Source organism: Syngnathus scovelli, chromosome 10 (assembly GCF_024217435.2).
Source record: "Syngnathus scovelli strain Florida chromosome 10, RoL_Ssco_1.2, whole genome shotgun sequence".
Classification (NCBI taxonomy): domain Eukaryota; kingdom Metazoa; phylum Chordata; class Actinopteri; order Syngnathiformes; family Syngnathidae; genus Syngnathus; species Syngnathus scovelli.
In genome coordinates, this window is record NC_090856.1 from 10600587 (window position 1) to 10621492 (window position 20906).

Below are 20906 nucleotides of genomic sequence, written 5' to 3' on the forward strand. Positions count from 1 at the left end.
CACGTTTTTGACAGAAAACACCCGCCGGATTGTTTGTCAGCGATGGGGAGTGAGTGCAACGAGGGAGGCGGATGGGGGTGAAGCTTAGAAGGAGGTGGCGTAGGCAGTGCCACGGCCGCGTACAGTATTTCTAATCCCACTGAAACCATTTGAATGCTGACAAAATGACTCTTTAAGGCCTAAGGACGCACGGATATTATCAGGAAGTGCAGGAAACGTCTGTCACGGTGTGAGCTTCCGACCGTGTGTACATAGAAAGACGTGCAAATAATATTTTTGTCTTCAGACATTCCTTGAGGATAAAGCCTTGAACTTGTGTTGTGTGCCGTTAAGACAAGATCAAGCAGAAAAAGTCTAAAAATACAAAGTAGGAACTGAAAGGAAGATGGGAAGGAAATGTTGCGATGGAATTTACTCTTGATGAGAGAACATGCTCACAATCAGAAGAAGGTGTCATGAACGTTTCGTGATTTTGCGGACGGTGATTTCAACCTGACTCACCGCCGGGTTCCTGGAACTCGCACCCTCCCACTCACCAAAAATGCCAGGTATTTTTTAGCGTGTGTGGAGAAGAAATATGGACTCTGCTACTCACATGCGCCCAAACATACTCGCACATGGACGTGTTATTAATGTTAGACAAAACGGATTCACAGGAGGACAGAGGCCGGACAGTGTTGTCCTTATACTTCTGCTGATCTCGCACTTGGCGATTCTCTTAAAATAGTTTCATCCATCATGATCCATTTTTAACGACCTTGTGATAAGAATAGATGGCGTGCTGACTAAGAGTCAACACTCCCTGATTCGAGTGCTTCAACTTCCTCCAGTTTGACCTAATTAAGTTGCTCAGAAGAATCCAAGCGGTGAGTTTCCCTTTCATGCTTTGGGCACACACGGCAACGTGAGGTCACACATCCGAAGCCGGTCGCGTTGCGTGCGAGAGGTCCCACACAAAAAGGCAGAGAGCAATGAAATATGAGGCCGTGTGGGCAACACGCATAAGAAGAGATGAGAGGAGGAGAGTGGCACTTGCACAGGGGAGTTTTGTTCAGTGCTGGGGGGCAGGAGAGGAGTTGTGGGTGGGGCAGGGCAACTGGGTGGGGGTGGGGTGGGGGGGGGGGTTGCAAGACGCAACTTGGCTAAAAGAGAGAGAGAGAAGGAAACTCCTCCTGCACAGTAGATGAGGAGGAGGGGGCTCGCAAATCATTCCTCAGAGGGGGGAAGAGAGGAAGAGGAGGGAGGGGAGAGCTTGCTGGAGTGCACCACGGCTTGTTGTTGCCTGTCCGAGAGTTGTTGTCCTCCGGCCGGCTGCTCATCAGACCATGAGCCGGCAAAAGCGTGATCGAAGAATATAAAGACGGATCAGAGCAAAGCGACAGGAAGCAGGTGAGTCACTGCGTGTTTCATGTCATTTGCTCTTCAGGCTATTTTCATCTTTTATAGTCACTGCTCGCTTTTTTGAGTGTATGATTCAGGCTAATTGTGAGTGTTATAATTGGGGGGACATCCTAAGGCGCCGTGTGGAGCTGCGCTTGGGCGAGTTCCTGCTTGAAGCCTCAGCCAGGAATAATTACAAGACCTTGACAAGACTTTCTTTGGGTTGGTGAATTGTGGCTTAACTGTTTGATACAGTAAGGCTCACTTATTCACTGAAATGTCAATATGACGGACGTTTTGTAAAGCCATTACAGCTTTGATGTGAAGTGGTGGCAGTTTGACAGTTTTGTTCAGGAACACTTTGACTTTGACCTCTCGGTCGGTTATGAGAACGTGTCTTGAAGAGAGATGCTGATGGAGATGGATGGCCGACTGCACGCACACGCACACACACGCACATTGCTGGGCCCACATAGTGAAGAGCGCAGTAGGACACCTCTTTCTGTGTCCAAACAAAGGCCGGTTCTGAGCCGCAGTCATGTGACAGTTGTTGCCATTGTTCACTTCAGGCCAGGGGTGGTTTAACTAATGCGCAAATGTTGGATGCCAAAGCAGGAAGACACTTTTGGCTCGCCAGAGGAAGCCGCAAATTCCCAAGCATGTTCTTGTTTGCGTTCTGCTGTCTTCCGATACTAACAGTGTTTACGTGTCAAAGATTGGCCTCCAATTTAACACAAAGGCGTGGTTCGATTCTAAACTTGGTTCCTGTTAATTCATTCTGTTAAGCTTTCTGCGATGGTCTGTAGAGCCCCAAATTATGAAAGCCAAATTGAGAGGGTGAAACTCTACTTCCTAAACAGCTTGGAGGCAGAACTGTGCCATTATATCGTTATTGCTGTTGTGCTATTGTATTATTATTGATATTGTTGTATTGGTCTTTTATTGGGAGTAAGCTGCCCACTGTTGAAATGTTTACAGTGCCGTTTCCTCTTCCTGTTCATGTGAACGTGTTTCCCAGCCAGCGCTGTGTGCACTGTTGATGTGTTTTCTTCTTCCGACCTACGACCCCCTATGTGAGTTCACAACGTGTCAAAGGTTTTACTTGTCATTAAGTGGATGATTAAAAAAAAAAAAAAGAGTCGCTAGAAGGACGTGTTGTCCTGTCAAGCTCCGTGACCGTCATTCCAACGGTGGCGCTCATGGCCAAACACAACACCAGATTTTAAGATGGTTGCTGCAATGTGCTTCATCCGCTCAAATTGCAAACAGCAATCCAACTGTTTCACATCCTCAACTTGTCTACACAGGAAATGAAATCTGACTTTGGCTTCTTGAAGAACAAATGCCTCAAAAGACGACTGCTGACATAAAAATAAATAAATAAATAAATAAAAAACACTAGTTCCTGCTAAAAAAGCCAAGTCAGTGACGTGAAGTCTAATAAAATGTGTAACTCAAGACTAGGGCAAATACAATTTCACTCAACTTGCAAATTAAGAACGAGATTGAGTGAAGTAAGAGAGTATAACGTCTGTGAATTCACTCAGTGATAGTGATCCTTTCTTCCCCAAAGAAGGGATGCGTGTCAAGCAGATGGTCGGGGCCACACAAACACACAGCTGACCACCCCCGGGGGTCTTATAATAGGTCCTCTTGTCGTCGTCGTGGCCCTCGCAAGAATCCCCGGTCCGAGCTGAGCCGACGCGCCTCAGCTGGACCTGAATTGCTTTTACGGCGGTTTATTTGGGTGAATAAACTTTGCTTGTCATGCTGAAAAGGCCCGCGGTGGTCAGCTGTGCCCACTGCTAAGCCCGCGTTTGCATTTTCATTGGCATTCTCGTCTCAATAGAAGGGCCCCCCGCTGCTCTCTTTCCTGTTTCAAGTGGTTGAAGGGCCAGAATACACAAGGTCACTTGAACACATATTCAAAACCCAAGTGGGCTTTAGAATTGGTCTACGATACTGCTAATTTTCAATTCCAAAGTTTCAATTGAACAGGGATTCAGTCGAGTCATTTCGTAAATCGAGAAAGGCTGACCTGGCACCTGTGGAATCTCTTACCAGTGCATCTATTCTGGAATGGACTGATGATTTTTTTGGCATGTCCAGGATGACGCGTGATGAGTGATTCCATGCAGATCGTTGAGTCATCGTCACGCAGCGGGGGAATTTAACAGGAACAGATTTCCATCAGAGCCAAACAGTTTGGCCATTATTCTCAGCGGACACACCCCTGTGAATAAATAAAGTCAAGATATATATTTTATAAATAAGCTTGTCACACTTGTATTAAAGTACAACTCCCAACAATGCTCAATAGGCATTTTGAAACTGAAGGACACCAACTGTTGAAGTGTTGTAGGCAGGTCTGGACTGCTGGCAGGCCAGCCCAGTCCGCACATTAACTTGCTGTGGTGGGATAACACGGGATGGAATTCATCTGCCTCATGTCGAACATTCCACTGTTTGTTCAAACCATTCTTTCACTTCACCACCCCATGTGGACTATTTATAGACATCCAATTTGGAATTTAGAATTCTTAAAGCCGTGCACTCTATCTTATACTGATCAGTCTGATAACAGTAATTATGTAACATAACAATGACATCACATGTCTTATAAACTTATGTTTGTTTTTGTATTTGGAAGAATATCAGATTAACATCCAATAAACACTGGGATCCGTTTAGTTCCCTTTGGAATTGACTTGTGGACACAACAAATGGTCGTCACAAAGTCACGCAATGATTGGAATGACCGTTGTGAGAGGAATGTGTTCTTTAAGTCCACGACAATGAGAAAGGGTGTGTGAGTACGGAGAGCTGTTCTGCTCACTCTCTGCATTTACATTACTTTGTGTCGAGTTGCTGAACGTTGATTTACGCTCATATTTGTCACACAGATTGAGATGAAGATGATGGTCAGAATGCAGACGTGTCGATTTCAAGGTGTTGTTGTTTTGCAGAGCGGAGGATGATGGCCGAGGGGCGTTTTGCCAGCCTGCCCAGGTCACTGCACGCACATCACACATTAGGAGGCGCTGGCCACATGCATGCCCCCGCCCTAGGCGCTCCTAGCAGGAGTAGCTGCCCCTCAAGAAAATTGCAAGCCTCCGTTGCCTCCTCCATGGATCTTCTCAGCTCGAGACCGAGGTGGGCCAGATGATTCAAACCTCCTCATCAAAAAACTAGTCCTTCATATTGTAGAGAACGATGAAGGAAATAAAAGTTTTTCATCTCTTCTTTAGTCCCGTCGCAGGATGTAACGGATCAGAGTTCCCCGTCGCTCCGTACCAGCATATCTCCATTCATGGAACGCTGCCTCGACGCAAGAAGGGAGGGGACGCCAACATCTGGGACACCAGAGCCAATCATACTCTGCCAGTGCTTAGGCGGACATCTCCCCTGCTAGCTGGACAAGTTCATCAATCCATGACCTCGCAGCCGCTCCAAAATATTGTCGACGACTTCCACAGTTACGGGTAAGCAAAAGCAAAAGTAGTCCATATGAACTTGTTGCATTTCACGAGCCACAACATCAAGCACAGCTGCAAAAACAAATGCCGCTTTGCTTGGAGAAGGTAATGAGAATGGTTGCTTGTGGAAGACCCAAGTACGTATTACATGAAGATAACTAAGAAGAGTGATGGGACATTGCGATTTCCTGGGAAATATTGTTAAAGGGATCTTTTGAAAGTGGGACCGTTGCTGTTGTTGAACATTTGCAGATGTTTGGGGATTTTCGCACAGGGCAACCTTGAAGCTCGAACCTCCACCGGCCAGAGAGCTTGGTTTCCCCTCCGACCGGACAGTACGGAGAGATTCCGTCGGGGTATCAACTTCAGAAGGAAGAGAGAGAAAAAGGCTTGTCATCCTTCATCACGTCTCGCCATCTTTCTGCGGCTCCAATTACAGCTCACTGTATCTGATGCAGCCAGCTCTGAGCGCATTCATAGCCCCTAGCATCTGGGTTACCTTTGTAGGTCAGGGTGTGGTAGGCCCAGATCATACATGACTGTCAACTCTTTGTCTGCATACTCAGTCTTTCTAGATCCATTTCATATGCCGCTTGCTGACATACAGCCGGACCATTAGTCCAAGTCACCTTGGGCCAGTGCAGGTGGCTGCGTGAGGAACAATATTATTCTCTCAGCTCTTTGGTTTAGTCTACCCAAGAAGTTGTGTTTTCATTCGTCTGCTTCGTCAGGCACGAGCGAGACTGATAAGTGAAGGGTTAAGACATCACACCAACATGTTGACAGCATTTCTCAATCAACACTTTGTCAGTGCTCCTTGGAGTCTTTCGAAATATGCTGCCACAAGCTTGGCACACCTCCGTCCAATGGAGCAGTTGGATTCGTTCGTTTTGATGGTGCTTCCCGGGAGCATTGTTGGCGCACGCCCTTTCAGATCTTTACAAAGACATTCAATTGGAAGTCTGGGCTCGGACCGGGCGCCTCGATGACATTCGCAAAGTTGTCCAAAAGTTGTCTGCCTGTTGCTATCTGGCTTGCTGATTTGAAACCGGCATTTCTCACTAATTGCCTTTCTATAAAAAGATAAGGGAGTATGATGTCATTGGTATGCAAGCAGTGGCCAGTTCATCTTGACTCTCCATTGCTCACCCCGTCAGCTGACCTTTGACCCCTGACCTGAGTTTGCTCCTGATTGGCTAGTTTGCCTTTCTGTTGACTCCCAGTGGGAGGTTTTGCAGACCACCAAGTGAGGTAAGATAAGGAGGAGGCTGAAGACGGCAAAGGAGGGAGTGGCTGACATATGCATCTTTCCCTTGAATCAACAAAATTATGCTTTTCATGTCATCATTCAAATTTGCCTCCGCGTGAAACTCATTTTCAACTCCAACAAGCTGTGCAAAATGTATGTTTGCACCGGGGACACCTTTAACTAACAAATCTAGTTTGACACTGACATCTAGTGGCTGCACGCTGCCACTGCACGGCTTCATCTTTCCACACACACGAGCCCATATGGCGTCAAGTGGCCCACATGCGGTGATGCTAAATGTCATGTGGGGAAGCAAAAGAATAACAGAAGCCAGGAAAAGACTGGGCTGAGAACAGCCGCACCCCTTCCTACTTTGGACTCTTTCTAGCTTTGTGCAGCAGCAGGTCGGTCTGGTGGTCAAGCAAGCAGAAAGCCTCCCATGCTGGCTCAGCAAAACAAGCAGAATAAAAATGGCAAAGTTAGCTGTGGTTAGTTTGCGCAGACTGGAAGGCCAGCATCGCCCTCCGCATTCCAACCGCACTTTGCGTCTAGTCTTTTTTCTGCTCTTGCTCAGCTGCGGCTGCGTTCGGTGTGAGATTATCCTCCACCTGACCGACATCAATGTGTGTTGTAGTTTTGTAGATCAGAGCTAATTGACGAACGGGAATGCAAGGGAATGCCAAGGGAAACTTTACGACGGGCAGGTAGACTATGGTGAACGTTCGGGGATGTCCACTGAGGTCCGAATTGAGAGTGGGCGGTCGGTGTCGTGCGGCATTACGCAACATGATGCTTAGCCGACTTGTCGTTTACAAGAAAGCAGCGCTCATCATTTTCCGACACGGGCTTCTTATTGTCAAAACATTCGAGCGTGCGTACAGTCTTTGAAATGGCGTCTTACACAGCCATGTTACAAACATGGAAGTACGTCGTTTAAAATTATACTCTGAAAACGAGAAGCGATGCTCTTATTCATACTTCTGGGCAGGCCCAGCATGCGGGGTGTCAACAACTGGATGTGATCATGATTGTGTGCAGTGGCGGCCATCAAAAAAGCAAACACGCTGGCAAGCAAATGTCACATGTATGCGAAAATAACTCTTTTTAGACTCAGCCCACTTGTGGCTCAGTTATGGAACAGCGATTGTGAGAAAGCCCCACAGTGCTATATAATTACCCATTTCCCGCACATGCACATGAAGTCTATCTCCTTTTCGGGAACCTTCTCGAAAAGGTCTCAAGATTGTAAATGCTTTTTGTTTTGCGCAGAGCAAAAGCGAGCATGGCGGGCGTCCGAATAATGACCATAACGCGCTGTGAATGCAGCCTTCTGTTCTATTACGTAATGAAATCCCACTGGATATTAAAGCCGAAGGGTTTACAGCTCAACATGTTTGGCTTGTTAAGTAGCGGCCTTCGCTAATATTCCCATGGGAACGCAAGCATAAAGGACTTTAACCGGCAACCTGATTGATGCAGGCCAGGATTTGCACTAATGACCTCTTTGGGGCCTCCTAGAGCAGGTCTGCACTTGAGACTTGAGTTGCTTAGGGCAGAACAATCATCTCAAAGTGTTTTGTGGGCCGAGGCTACTTAAAAATAAAAAATAAAGCGGGCATCGCATCTGTGTTTTCCAAGCGCTTGTGTGTGAAATTGTCAGTGGACTCACAAGGGTGGGCGTGTGGCTGGGATGTGTGTTATGATGGGGAGGGAGGGAGGGAGGGAGAGAGAGGGAGAGAGAGGGAGAGAGAGAAAGTGAGTGAGACAGGGAATGGGACAGAGAGACTTGAATTAGAAGTCGCTCAAGTATGAACATCTACTTTTGTGTCTCCCACGAGTCAACTTTGGCGAGCCGCATGCTTTCTTGACGCGCGTTTTGCCACAAGCTACTCAACAACAAAGATGCATCAATGTATGCGAATGCTTGTTTGAGAAGCAACATCGTCGCTCGCTGGCTCACACAGGACAGGCGCTTTGCCGTGGGAAGCGGAAAGGAACCTGGAGAACAAGGACAGCTTGTTGGCGGCTAGGACGAGATGTGCTCACTCAACCGGGCCTTTTCTCTATCTGTGTTCCCTAGGGAGCCCGCAGCCTCTCGTGATGCCGCCGTGGACTACGTCAAGGTAAGCTCACTCGCCACAAGCATGAGGACAACGCTCACTGTTCTGCTCGTTCTACTCTGTACAGTTGTTCCTTATCACAATTTGTGATGCACAAAGTTGCCGCCAACACGTATCCCATTCCCGTTGTCATGCCACATATTTGTTATCCTCTCTAGACTGTCTGTACAAAGATAAAAATGCAGAGACATGAACATACAGTCCCAAAATAAGATTATAGTTTATTTCTGCACGCTGTCAGAAGGTCCCTCATTGCGTGCGGCATGAGTCACTGAGGTTGCAGTTGTTTAAAACCACAGAAATTCCTCCCTCCTGGAAAACTTTGTAATCAAAACGTTAACTAAAGCTGAAAAAAAAAATAATCTGTTAAAATCTTACAAAAAGTCAAACAAATGTCAGGCGGTCACAAACTAATATTTTTAGAATCAATTATTCCATCGATTAATCGAATAAAATTTTATTGTGCCCTAAAGCGTATTACAAAACCATTTCTCCTGATGACTGTTCATTAACCAATTATTTTGTTTGTTTGATAGTTGTTAAAAGACAAAAAACAATCAGCACTACAAGCAGCTATGAAATGTCGACGCTGCTGATGCTAATAAAAATGTCATACATGAGTAAAGTTAAATTGAATGGTAAATAATAATAATAATGATAATAATAATCTTTTTTTCTTTTTTCTGTCCATCATTTTACTGATTATTCCTCTCCAGTTTTCTGTTAATTTTGCTGGACATAGAACAACAGAATTTTGTCAACTGGAGACAAAAAGATTCACTTATTCCACACTTTCTTCTTTACGTGGACAGTCTCCCTCTCACTTGACAAATGTCAACACAGCTGATGCTAATAAAAATGTCATTCATGAGTAAAGTTAAATTAAATGATAAATAATAATAATAATGATAATAATAATCTTTTTTTTCTGTCCATCATTTTACTGATTATTCCTCTCCAGTTTTCTGTTAATTTTGCTGGACAAAGAACAACAGAATTTTGTCAAGATAATAACTGGAGAAAAAAAGATTCACTTATTCCTCACTTTCTCCTTTACGTGGACAGTCTCCCTCTCACTCTCTCTCTCTCATTTATTTCACTCCAACCTCCCTTCTGCTCTCCACCTAACTCTCTTTCCTCCCATCCCTTAGCACATATGTTTGGATGCTGACACCTCAGTGTGAAAAGCAAACTTTGTCTTTTGTACGCACACACGCACGCACGCACGCACGCACGCACGCACGCACACACACACACACACACACACACACACACACACACACGCACACACACACACGCGCAGTTCTGGTGTTTTGTCGGTCAAATGAGGACCGTGAGCAAGAGTCAACAGTGTGCAGCTCTTACATAATAGGTGGCAAAGTGTAGCTGTCAGCCAGTCTTTCAGGTGTGTTTGCGGTGTAGAAAATGAAAAGTCCAACAGGTACACGGGTGGGTGGCCTCGCATCTTATTTCCGGCAAGAAGGTAAAAATTCACACTGTGGGTGAGGTGCATCACGAATGAAGCAAGGGTGCCGAAGGATGCAGGATGCTCGTCCGAGCGACTGTGATGTCATTTTTGATGGACGGCAATTTACAAAATGGCCGCCCCCTAACAATAGGTGGCTTCTGTGGCCTCATTCATGTTTCCCAAATGCAATGAAGAAGACAATTATTTCCAAGACATTTTTTTTTTGGGGTGGGGGGGGGATTGTGGCAGAATTGATTTCCTCTATAAAAACACGATGGGAGTGACAAGATGACCCTGGAACAAACTGTGCTCGACCTTGTTTTAATGGGAGGGGGAAATGTGCAAGTAGGATATAATTGGCGCTTTCAATGGAGGATATGGGAGAGCGATGCCGACAACGAATCTGTGACTTGAGAGAGAAAAAAATCGTGGCTCAAGTCTTGCCTAAATTACGCTTGTCTTTGGTTCCCTTTGAAGAAAAAGCAGCGAGTTCCTTCGGCAGTTCTCAAAACAAGCACCTTCTGTCTGTGTGTGGTCTTGGCTCGCCTTCCTCCGGGAGCCTGTTTGTTCATAGCATTTTGGAATAATAACATTACTGACTTATTTTTGTATAATTAAAGTATTAACTCATGACGTCGTCAACAAAGGAGTGCAGAAAGTGAACTCTCCTGCCACCCGTTGGTGAAGCTTTGCTATGACAAGATGAGCTGTCGCTATCGCAGTTTGAGTTTTGGGATCATCGAAGTGACCTGTCAGGGGGTCAATGCCGGATCGGCTAACGAGCACCCGGCAGCTTTACGCTCGGCCGACCCGACCCGACTGGGGCTGCGCTCGTCAATGGCAACCGATCGATCGGTGACTTTGTCTGTCGGTAAACAGGTTGCACGCTACTGGCTGGCCAACAGTTGTTTCGGAAGTGCCTGGTGGGCTCTCATTTGCTTATTTACAAAATCTACTTAGATCTGAGTGGCATTTGCAGGTCCACTGTCGATCCAGAAACACGTTTTTTAGCTAACGTCCTTCTTAGGTAATGTGAGTTCTCATGTCAACGGAGCCAAAGGTTAATTGGGTGAGCAATATTGAGCAAAGTGGGTCAAACCCTCACATGCCAACTACAGCCCGCAGTCCACCGTCTAAAATGAAGACTCAATTGTTGCGCTGGAATCATCAGAAGATGCTACGACAGAAGCTCACAAATGTCAAGTTGAGCCACTTTGCTGCATACGTGCAGATGTTTTTTGTTCTCATCTGCAAATAAAAACGCAAGCTTATTTGAGGTTCTTTAGACCACAGATGTGTTCTTTTCGGACTGCATTACTCTTCACATTCTACTGTATAATGACAGTGTTCTATTTTGAAAAAGTACAATCTTCTGCGCTTTTTATGGTTTCCAAAGTTGATGTTGTGTGCTTTCTTTTGCCTTGTTGGAGCCCTAACTTGAAAAAAAACAGACGAGTTGAAGAGGTTAAAAGTTTGCTGTGCCTTGTTGTTTCTGAGCGCATTCCTGAGATGACGGACGTGCGTATTTTAAGGTGGCCGTTTATGCTAGCTGGTGATTTGGGGCCGCTGCGGTCGGTGATGCCGTACGTGTTGCTCCGGGGAACATTGGACGCGTGTTTCTTCCGCGGATCCTCCGGGAGCCTGCACTGTAATTACCGTCTTTGCTCCTTTTGGCAAAAATGTCTTTTAAGTGCCGGGGTGTCACCCCCGAGCGTGTTTTCTTCAGTTTACACGGCCACGCTATTAAGATAAGCGAGTGCCTGCCTGGCTCGCATTGTTCAAGTTATCTCGATGGCCTTTGATGAGCTTGAGGCGGCCTCTGTGTGGCCCAAGCAAGTTCTTCCTTATCAAAAGAATCCCAGACCAAAACCTGGTCTGATGACACCCATCGCTCACAGAGTTAAAGAGAGCGGACATCAAATACGTCATCAGCAGCGCTATGCACAAGAGACCAGAGAATAATTTCTCCATTGATTTCTCCATCCGGCATCATCCGTGCGAGGGAGGGGGCATTTGCCTTTGGGCCACTCCCAACAGTTGGAGAAGTGATTGGTTCATAGCAAACCACGTGTCTTTCTCAAAGCCATATTTGGAAAAAGGGGGGGGGGGGGGGGTAGTAACAGAAAATTATCAGCGAGGAGGCAAGAGGGGAGAGTGGTGGACAACTCACTCCGCAGGGGACTGTGGAGGAGCGAGACAGCGGACACGGTGACAAACGGACTTGTCCCCAGGGTGCTCGATGATAAGTCAAGCCAATTGTGATTGCTGAATCGAGCGGACAAAGTTAAACAGCTAAGAGCTTTACTGGACCTTCACTTCATCCCATGGAAGTTGGAATAGTTTGTGTCGTCAAGGCGACCGTTTCCGGCTGAAAAGCATCGCTGGCTTACCTCCCGACACAGGAGAAAAAAAAAGCCCCTCAAAATGTCAGAGCGATGTAACCTGAAGAGCCTGACGGCGGCTCTTTGCTGCTTCTACCACAACAACTCTGTTATCAGCGCAAAGGTGAGAAGAAAACGTGCACGTCCTTGCCCAGGTTTGAGTGTGTCGGGAACATCTTCATCTCATTTCACATGAACGAGGAGGCAGCTCTGAGCCAATTGCTTGTTGAAGCAAAGTGGCCAGCGCACTTGTGACTGCTGACAAAATCAAATTGCGCTGAATTCCCCTCGTCTTTGCCGTCAAACACTGGCCTTTTATCATCGGGACCAGACAGCGGCATCAATGAGCGACTGTGCGTGAGCTTCGTCCATAAGTTGCGCACAAGGCGGCAAGTGTGCGGCGCAGAATGAAAGCGATGGCCTCCGCCAGTGTGATTCATGTCCCACTTGTCATAGTTGGCCCCTTTTATGACGTCAGCCAAATGACGCCATGCCATTAAGCTGATTTGATGGAGCCAGCAAAGTAGCACGCTGGCCTTCGACACGGCTTTCCGTCTATACTCGTAGTGGCAGCAAAGTCGAGTCTACTTCAGGTTTGGTTTAGGTTTTCTAAATGGATTCAAATTGGGGTGGTGGGGGGCCACGCGAACATTCCAAGTAACAAAATGCAGCAACATAAAGCAACTGATGGGGTCATGAATCCGAAGGACTGTTTGGACAAAACTTTATGGCCTCTAGCTCTTGATTTTGGAGTCGGCTAGTCAAAGCCCAAACTCGAATCCTATTGAATTGCGGCGGCGTGACCCGAAAAAGGTTGTTGGATGCTTGAAGACGTCCAGCGTCGGGACGAACCGCTAAATCACGAACTGTCGCTCGTTGCCAGTCGCTAAATGCTAAGCGAGGCTACGCCAACGGCCGTGTAATTGGTCCAGCAGGGAGTTGGTATTTAAAGTGAAGGTCTTCAGAGTTAATGTTTAAACCAAAGGGGGCTGGAAATGTCACATTCCTTCACCCGGTGGATGCGACGACCTTTTTGGACATGTGAGGAAGCGGCAAATGTTGCTGTCATTGACTTGGCAGTGGCAGCGTTACGTGTCCATGTCTTGGATGGTCTCGGTCTGTTGCGACTACTTTCTTTATTTTCTAAGACAACATTTGTGCCAGCGCTCTTCCTCCATCTTCACGGAGGCGCCATCTGTTTTGTCTGGGCGCTGGCCATTTATCCTCAAAGGCTTTGTATTGTTCATCTGTGTGGATCTCAACTCACACTGCGACCCATTTAGCATTTCGGGAACAAATGCTGAGCTTTTGCGTATTGTCCTACATTGTGGACCCACTTGACGCTTTCACTAAGAGGTATTTGCTCTCTCTGGTAAGAAAAAAAAAAAAAATCCTCTTTATGGCCTTGAATATAAAAGTCTCAAACTCCCAGGGCAGAGAATTACTACGGCTCTGTGGACTCAGCAAATCTCAATTGCCTTCACTTGAAACGGAAAGCTATCAACTGTGGGCTGTCTTGGGAGCCAATCAGATGGCAAAAAAGAAGAAGCATCCACTAATTTGTGAGTAAACAGGAAAGGTGGGGCATTTTCAAGATGGCAAGATTTCTCATCAAATGTTTCCCAAGCTTGCAAACCGAATATGTTTGGATTCACTCACTGCAACTGTTCATAAGCTCATCTCAGATTCTCGTGACAGTTGGGGAGAAAACTTTGGGGGCGGGACAGGCCAGAAACCTTTGGAGCCCTGCAGAAAAAATGGGAACAAATGGATACACGGGGGCAAGGAGGAAATGGCACAGACACAAGTCAAGCGAGGACTTGTTGTTTTAAGAATGACGGTGAGGATGATGATGTGCAAAGAAGGCCGATGCTTATCAGCTGCTATTGAGCTTAAAGAGCAAAAGGATGTTTTTCATCATTTCATGTGGTTTGGGCTGTATCTGTGGCAAGCAAAGGTCACTCAGTGCCAAAGACTAGAATCCTTTCTGCCTTTTCTCCGCTTGACTGAATTACAGATCTTGTATTTTACAAAAGGTAATGTGACCACTTTCCTAAATTAAAAGTCTTGTTGGGTTTTGTAAACGTCTCTTTAGTTTTCATTGCGTTTTGTAATCCCTGAAACCAATGAGATCCAAAGTGTGCTGTCACATGCATTCAAGGCAAGGGGCTCTGTTCTAATGACTTTGGAGCGATGGCGAGACGCATTAAGTAAAAGGAATGGAGAGCTAGAAAAGACACAAAGACAAAAGGTTTGGCTTTGTCAGAAAAGTTCCAGGACCAGTGTCGCTTCAAACTGTTTTTCCCTTCGGCGAGGCTCAGACGACAAAAAGACGCCAGGGTCGTGGTGGGACAATTTGCGACTTTTATTTTATGGAGTGATGCGGCAGTGTTTGACTTTGTTTTGACCCGCTTTAATGTGTGTCGCTCCGTGTTAGTGGCGGGGGAAAAAAGACACGGGAAGTGTGTGTAAGCGCACGGGCACTTATGAAGGGCTTTTAACATCTGCTCTACCTGCTTGCAATGATAGGGGTGGGCATGATTCCATTTGGAGCTGGAGGGAAAGATAATCATATTAGCGTGGAAAGCGAGAGGGCCAAATGGAGGTGCGGAGCTGCGGCCAACGTATTGCCGGCTCGAAATAGCAGCAACAGCTAAATGAACATTTGCAATATTACAGTGGATATTTTGATTTGTTAGCACTTGGGAGTGGCCTACCATAAAAAATATTTTATGGAACCTATGCAAAGTTATTTTGCTTTTTACTTTTATTTTCTGCTGGCCGTTTTTGTATTTAGGTTGCACACATTTTCTATGTGTGGAAATCTCCCATGGCAGAATTAAATTCAATTGTGAAACTCTATTGTGGATTTGTGTGTTGTTTCAAATCTATAGATGCTCACCGGCAACCATATCGCACTGATTCAAAGCTCGGGTTTACCGATAAAATGCAATCGACCTCATCACGGAACTACAAGCGAAGCTGTAAAGAATCCAAGAGTTTATGTTTCGGGTTTGCATGTGCAGGTGTGCAGGTGCATATGGTGTGTGCGTGCGTCAGCCGTCAGGTGAGGGTGTGCAGGAGGACAGGTCCAGCCGGGTCGTCTTTGACAGTGAGAGCTGTGTCACCCTGACTTTGGGAACCAGTCAGTGGAAAACCAGGGAGGAGAGAAAAGGACAGAAAAAGGATGTGTGTGTTTGTGTCTGTTTGTGCGCGCGCCAATGTTCTGGATGACAGAAAAAGAGCAAAAGACCACACACGAGGCTGAAGAATCAGAGTTTGCATATTGGCTTTGAAGAGTTCGTTTCCGAAAGTGAAAAGGTCGGAACCATGCAGAGACCCAATAGCTACCATGTAAGTGTATGCACGGAGCGTGATATGTTTTAGAATCTTGAAAAAAAATGCATTTTATTTGGCACTTGGTTAATAAGTTACCAGCTGTCAACCTAGAAATAAGAAGAAACAACCATGAAATAACATAACTTGATCAGTTTAATCACCTGGCATATTAGTGCAACTGTAAGGCTCTTCTCATTTGATTTGTAGTGATTTTAAAAAGTGGTGCGTTGAGATACGAGTGACGCGACTTGCAAGCTGTTCCAAAGACAAGCAGTCGATGGGCTTGCTAAATGTTAAAAAGAAAATTGCAAACAGGCGGAATGGCGTTGTGCTTGCAAGTGGCGGCGTTTTTACCCTTTAAGCAACACAAACACGTGCATGACAACACTCACAGATATTTGTTAATCCTTTTCGAAGTCTGGCAGATCTGCCGCACTATGCTGTAGAAGAGTCCATATAAAGCCGTCCGTTTGTTTTGTACTGCCTCCAAGTGGCCACAGGGCGCACAACACAACGACCAGCGCACAATTAATTATTTTTCGTCTGATTTATTACGCAATTCCTGTATGTTTTTTTTTAATCAAGTATAAACCAATTTATTAGTATATAATTTGTTTGGTTTATTACGCAATTTCTGCATGTTTTTTCATCATGATCTAACTTATAAAGTATAACAGTTTTCTAGTTCAAAAAATGGCATTTCCCACCATGGAAGAGGGTTGTTACGTGTCCTGAACATGGTCTAGGAAGAAATTAAAACTAGCATCGCAAGGCACCACCGTATCTGCATATTGAATCCTTGCATATTATAATTATTGCACCACAATTCCTATGAGATATTTATATTGTTAGAAGCCTGCCCATGAACCACCATTTATTGGTGTGTATTGGTATTGCAGTTTTCCCAAGACCAGTTCATTCTGGACGGTCCATCAGAGAAGCTTCGCAGAGAATTGGAGGAAGAACTGAAGATGAACTGCGATGAGCCCAGAAGCCATGCATGGTACCATGGAGCCATACCCCGGCAGGTATCCCATCAGAATTTTTCAATTCGTCCCGCCCTAAAGGAACCCAGCCAGTGACTTGCTGAACAACATCACAATTGCATCTACTGACTCTTATTGCTGCCATTTATTTTCCATAACTCAGTCATTTGTGTGCACTGACCATCTGCTGGGATGCAGTAACGCTTTGTTCTGCCCTAGGTTGCCGAGAACTTTGTGCAGCGAGATGGCGACTTCCTGATTCGCGATTCGCTGTCAAGTCCCGGAAGTTATGTTCTAACGTGTCAATGGCGAAACACAGCCCAGCATTTTAAAATCAACAAAAAGGTAAGCAAGATTGTCTACTGTGTGTGTTTTTTTTTTTTCAAACTGCGACAAGCCGTGTTGCTGCTCTTCATTCTTCACCTTTTGTTGCCCAGGTTGTGATGCTGAACGAAGCCTATTCCAGAGTTGAGTACCGTGTGGAGCGAGAAGGTTTTGACAGTGTCCCCGCTCTCGTCAGATATTACGTCGGCAACCGCAAACCCGTCTCTCAGGTGAGTTTCCAAGCAGACTTGCACCTGTCGAGAAATTAAGGTCAAAAAGTGGAAAATGCCATTTCATTGCCATGTCATTTGTTGCAGGTCGTCGGCGCCATTATCTTCCAGCCCATCAACCGCACGCTGCCGTTGCGCTGCTTGGAACAAAAGTACGGATTATCCGGTCCCCATCGAGAGGCGGGGCTGATGGAACAGGAGCGGCGGCGTCAGAAGCGCCTCAGCCTCAACATCGCCAACGGACACGTCCAAGACAACACGCACGGCGGACACGATGGCAGCCACTACCACCAAAACGGTGTGGGGAGAGGAAGCCCGCTCAGGTTGGTTGGTAACGCATTCGCTGTGTGGCCATAGTTGCTTCAGCCTCCATTTGCCACTTGAGTTGACATTCTAATCTGCTGAAGGCTGAAGGATCGTTGCGGCAGCCAACCGGCGAGTCTCAATCAACTCCCGGAGAAGCGGCGGCCGCTCAAAGCGCACCAATCAGAGAGCTTTCTACCACTTGGTTAGTAAAGATAACGTTTGATCATCGAGCACTCAGAAAGGATGGCTGGCAAATAGCTTCTTATCTGTGGCATCCAGGATCCAGAGCCCAGAATCAGCAGCACTCGGACAGCCATCTCCTCAGCCCGAACTCCAAGTCTCCTGTGTTCCGGACGGGCAGTGAACCGCTGCTGAGTCCGTCAGTCGCACGGAGGTTGGCAGAGCCACTGGCGGGTCAGTTCACGTTGGTCAGGTCACCTGAGCGATGTCACCGTGTAACAGCTTTGATCAGCTTTGGGCATTCTTGCAGGTCAGCCAATCCGGGGCTCTGACAGCCAGCTGTGTCCCAAACCTCCACCCAAACCCAGCAAGGTTCCTATGGCACGCCCGCCTCACTTTGCCGGCCTTCAGCTTCCACGTCTGGCCTCTGACGCCTGCCCCAGCCGGTCTTTACCCACTTTGGACTCCACATGTGGGGAAGCCCCTGTTTGGAGGACAGCAGGTCATTCGCACAGCTTTCTCTTTTTGTTGTTGTTGTGGTGTGCAGTCGTGTTTTGATCATTGTCACTTAACACAGTCGGTCGCTGCAGCTACTAATGAAAGTTAAAAACATGCAACGGAAACGCCATTTGTCAGCAATACCCGTAGGCTTCTCTGGCCTCATCAGTCCGAGTGTTGTCTAAGGTGCTTGATGTGCTCATTCAGGTCCTCCTGCACCGCCGGCAAAGTCCGTCCACGCAGACCTGCAAAGCTCCTCCAGCTGTGCACTACCTCAGATTCACTACACCAACTCTGAGGCAATAGCAGGCCAAAGTGAATGCCTGGCGCAGACGCCCGCAGACCTCAGATCCCGCAGTCCGCTGGAATGGGATGAACCAAACTCTCTCAACTCCATTCCAGACAACGCCCACGAACTTGAGCGGCTGCCGTGTAGCTATGTCGAGAGATTGAGGCAAGAGGGTGAGGCGCCCGTTGAGACGGGAGCGCAGAGAGGGCTGGACCGAAGCTCCTATCATCATGCCATTGAGGCTTTGGAAAACACCAGCGAGGAAGAAGAGGAGGACGCGGGGAGGGAGGCGCAGGACGAAGAAAAGAGGAACATCTTCCTACGGCCGGTGGTGGAGACTGAGTCGGCGTTCCGGCCAACCGAGTTTGACTCTCGACTTCTGCCGGCCGAAAACAAACCGCTGGAGATGTCGGTCTTGAAGAGAGCCAAAGAGCTGCTGCTGAGCCACGACCACCACAGCATAGCCAAACACCTGCTCATGGCTGACTGCCAGGTACGTTCCCATCGCCTAACATCAAGTCTGATCTTCAAACCGTCCGTCCTCCAAGAACTGTTGAGTTATCCTTAAAGTTGCTGCCAACCATTTTGACATTTTCAAGACACGGTATCGTGTGCAATGATACTGTCACCAAACCTCCAAATGAAAAAACAGACTTTCCTTTCATCGACATTTTGTGCTTCAGGTGGCAAGGATACTCGATGTGTCATCTGAGCAGAGAAGTCAGATGGGGGTCGCATCTGGCCTGGAACTGATCACCTTGCCGCATGGTCGACAGCTGAGACTAGACCTGATGGAACGGTACGCATCTCAACAATTGAGCGACACAACGGATGATTATTTTCAATTTGCAATCAATCCTTTTCAAACATAAAATGCTTATGGTGGCATGACAACGCAGCCTTCTCATCAACACCCCCCTCCCCCTCCCTTCCAGACACCACACCATGGCAATAGGTGTGGCCGTGGATATTCTCGGGTGCACGGGCAGCCTGGAGGAGCGAGCGTGCGCTTTGAACCGCATCGTCCTGGTCGCGTTGGAGCTGAAGGACACTGTGGGCGACTTATTTGCGTTCACCGCCCTCATGAAAGCTCTGGAACTGCCACAGGTAGCACACACCACCATGTGGAGCATTGACATTGATTACAATTTAAGTGGCTGAAATACAAGCCGGATTGTGTTTTGCAGATCAGTCGTCTGGAAGAAACATGGACGACTCTGAGAAGGAACTACACGCAAACTGCCATCAGCTATGAGAAAACTCTCAAACCTTTCTACAAAAGTCTCTATGAGGGAACTGGTAAGTTGAGGAAAACTCTTATTTCATTCAATGGCAGGTTGATAGGTCAATGCTGTCAAATGTTGGAATCTTATTTTGACCTTGCGTCAGCTTCCTGTCCTGCTGCGGCGTGCGTCCCCCTCCTGTTGCCTCTTCTCACTTTGATGGAGCGACCATCCCTCTCGCCGGAAGGGGCGGAGCTCTGGGAGACCAGTGACCAGGGCTGTGACATCATGCTGCGTCACCTCGAGGCTGCACGCAACGTCGCACACAATGCGCACATCTACGCTGAGAACGCACAGAGAATCATGCACGGTAAAACCAAAAGAAAAAAACCAACTGGATTTTCATGCATGTTCATGATTAACTTACCGCCAGTCCGGATCATTCACATAGAGAAGGCATTTTACAACAGACATGTGGTTGTATGTTTTCAGGGTTCCATTGTGACGAAGACTTGCTGGAGGTGTTCAAGACGGACTTTCAGCTGCGGCTGCTGTGGGGGAGTCGCGGCGCTTCAGTCAACCAATCGGATCGCTACAGCAAGTTCAACCTCATCCTCACTGCATTGTCAAGGAAGCTGGAGCCCCCGCCCAAAACACACACCTTAATTTGACTTCCCATTGGCAGCAACATTCAGACGGACCGTTTCACTTCAGCCGTGTAACCTAACATTGATGCAACATTATCAAATTCGTAGACAAGAGTTTGAGCGTCACGGCGGCCGCTCAAAGAAGACCAACAAGACGCAAACGGGGACAAAACTTGCACTTTCTTAGAGAGCAAACATCATATAGAATGTCTATAGAAGTAACTGTAACTAAACAAACATAATGCATAGTTGTTTGTTTCTTTACTCAAGACTACCAAAACTATATGTCCTTCTGCTAAGGTTTAAAAGAGAGTAGACGTGTTTGTGTGTACATTTGAAGATACACACAAGTACTGTAAGTGAATGAACGTTGTACATATGTGAAGCGTTGTGTACATACAGGAATTAAGGAGACGAAAATGTCAATAAATTTGAATGTTTATATTCTGAACTACTGCAGTAAGTTTGAATAAATATGGTACATAGTCTGTGGACTTTTTTTTTTTTTTTACATCTGCAGAACAAACAATATGACGAAACTACAAATCAAAGTCGAGTGGATTGTGAATGTTTGACACGTTCGCTGAGTGGCACATTTTTCAATTTTGCATTTCACGCAATTCTCAACACAGTATGTTGTCTACACATTCAGCACACATATATGATGTATATTTAGTACCTTGTCTGAGTATAAAACTCACATAAAAAATGAAAACTTGTAATAAATGCATTTTTGATTAAATTGAGGTTAAAATGGAAGAGATTTTGAAGCGTATACAGTACTCAATTTACAACAGGGACGGTTGATAT

The 20906-nt window shown here is 46.5% G+C and overlaps 1 protein-coding gene across 2 annotated transcripts; it reads left to right on the top strand.

Moving 5' to 3' along the window:
* The first annotated feature begins 1162 nt into the window (after positions 1–1162).
* On the top strand, positions 1163–20584 carry bcar3 (BCAR3 adaptor protein, NSP family member). Of its 2 annotated transcripts, XM_049732030.2 has the most exons (17): positions 1163–1389; positions 4347–4533; positions 4629–4862; positions 8186–8228; positions 16313–16441; positions 16619–16744; positions 16837–16953; positions 17041–17276; positions 17361–17461; positions 17539–17673; positions 17750–17941; positions 18145–18719; positions 18910–19025; positions 19162–19333; positions 19414–19525; positions 19616–19819; positions 19942–20584. In XM_049732030.2, the coding sequence occupies exons 2-17, from the start codon at positions 4355–4357 to the stop codon at positions 20118–20120; spliced, it is 2850 nt and encodes a 949-aa protein (XP_049587987.1). In that variant the 5' UTR covers positions 1163–1389; positions 4347–4354; the 3' UTR covers positions 20121–20584. The 2 variants fall into 2 exon arrangements, with proteins under 2 accessions (XP_049587987.1, XP_049587988.1); XM_049732031.2 differs by lacking the exons at positions 1163–1389; positions 4347–4533; positions 4629–4862; positions 8186–8228 and adding an exon at positions 11837–12198.
* The last annotated feature ends 322 nt before the right edge of the window (positions 20585–20906 follow it).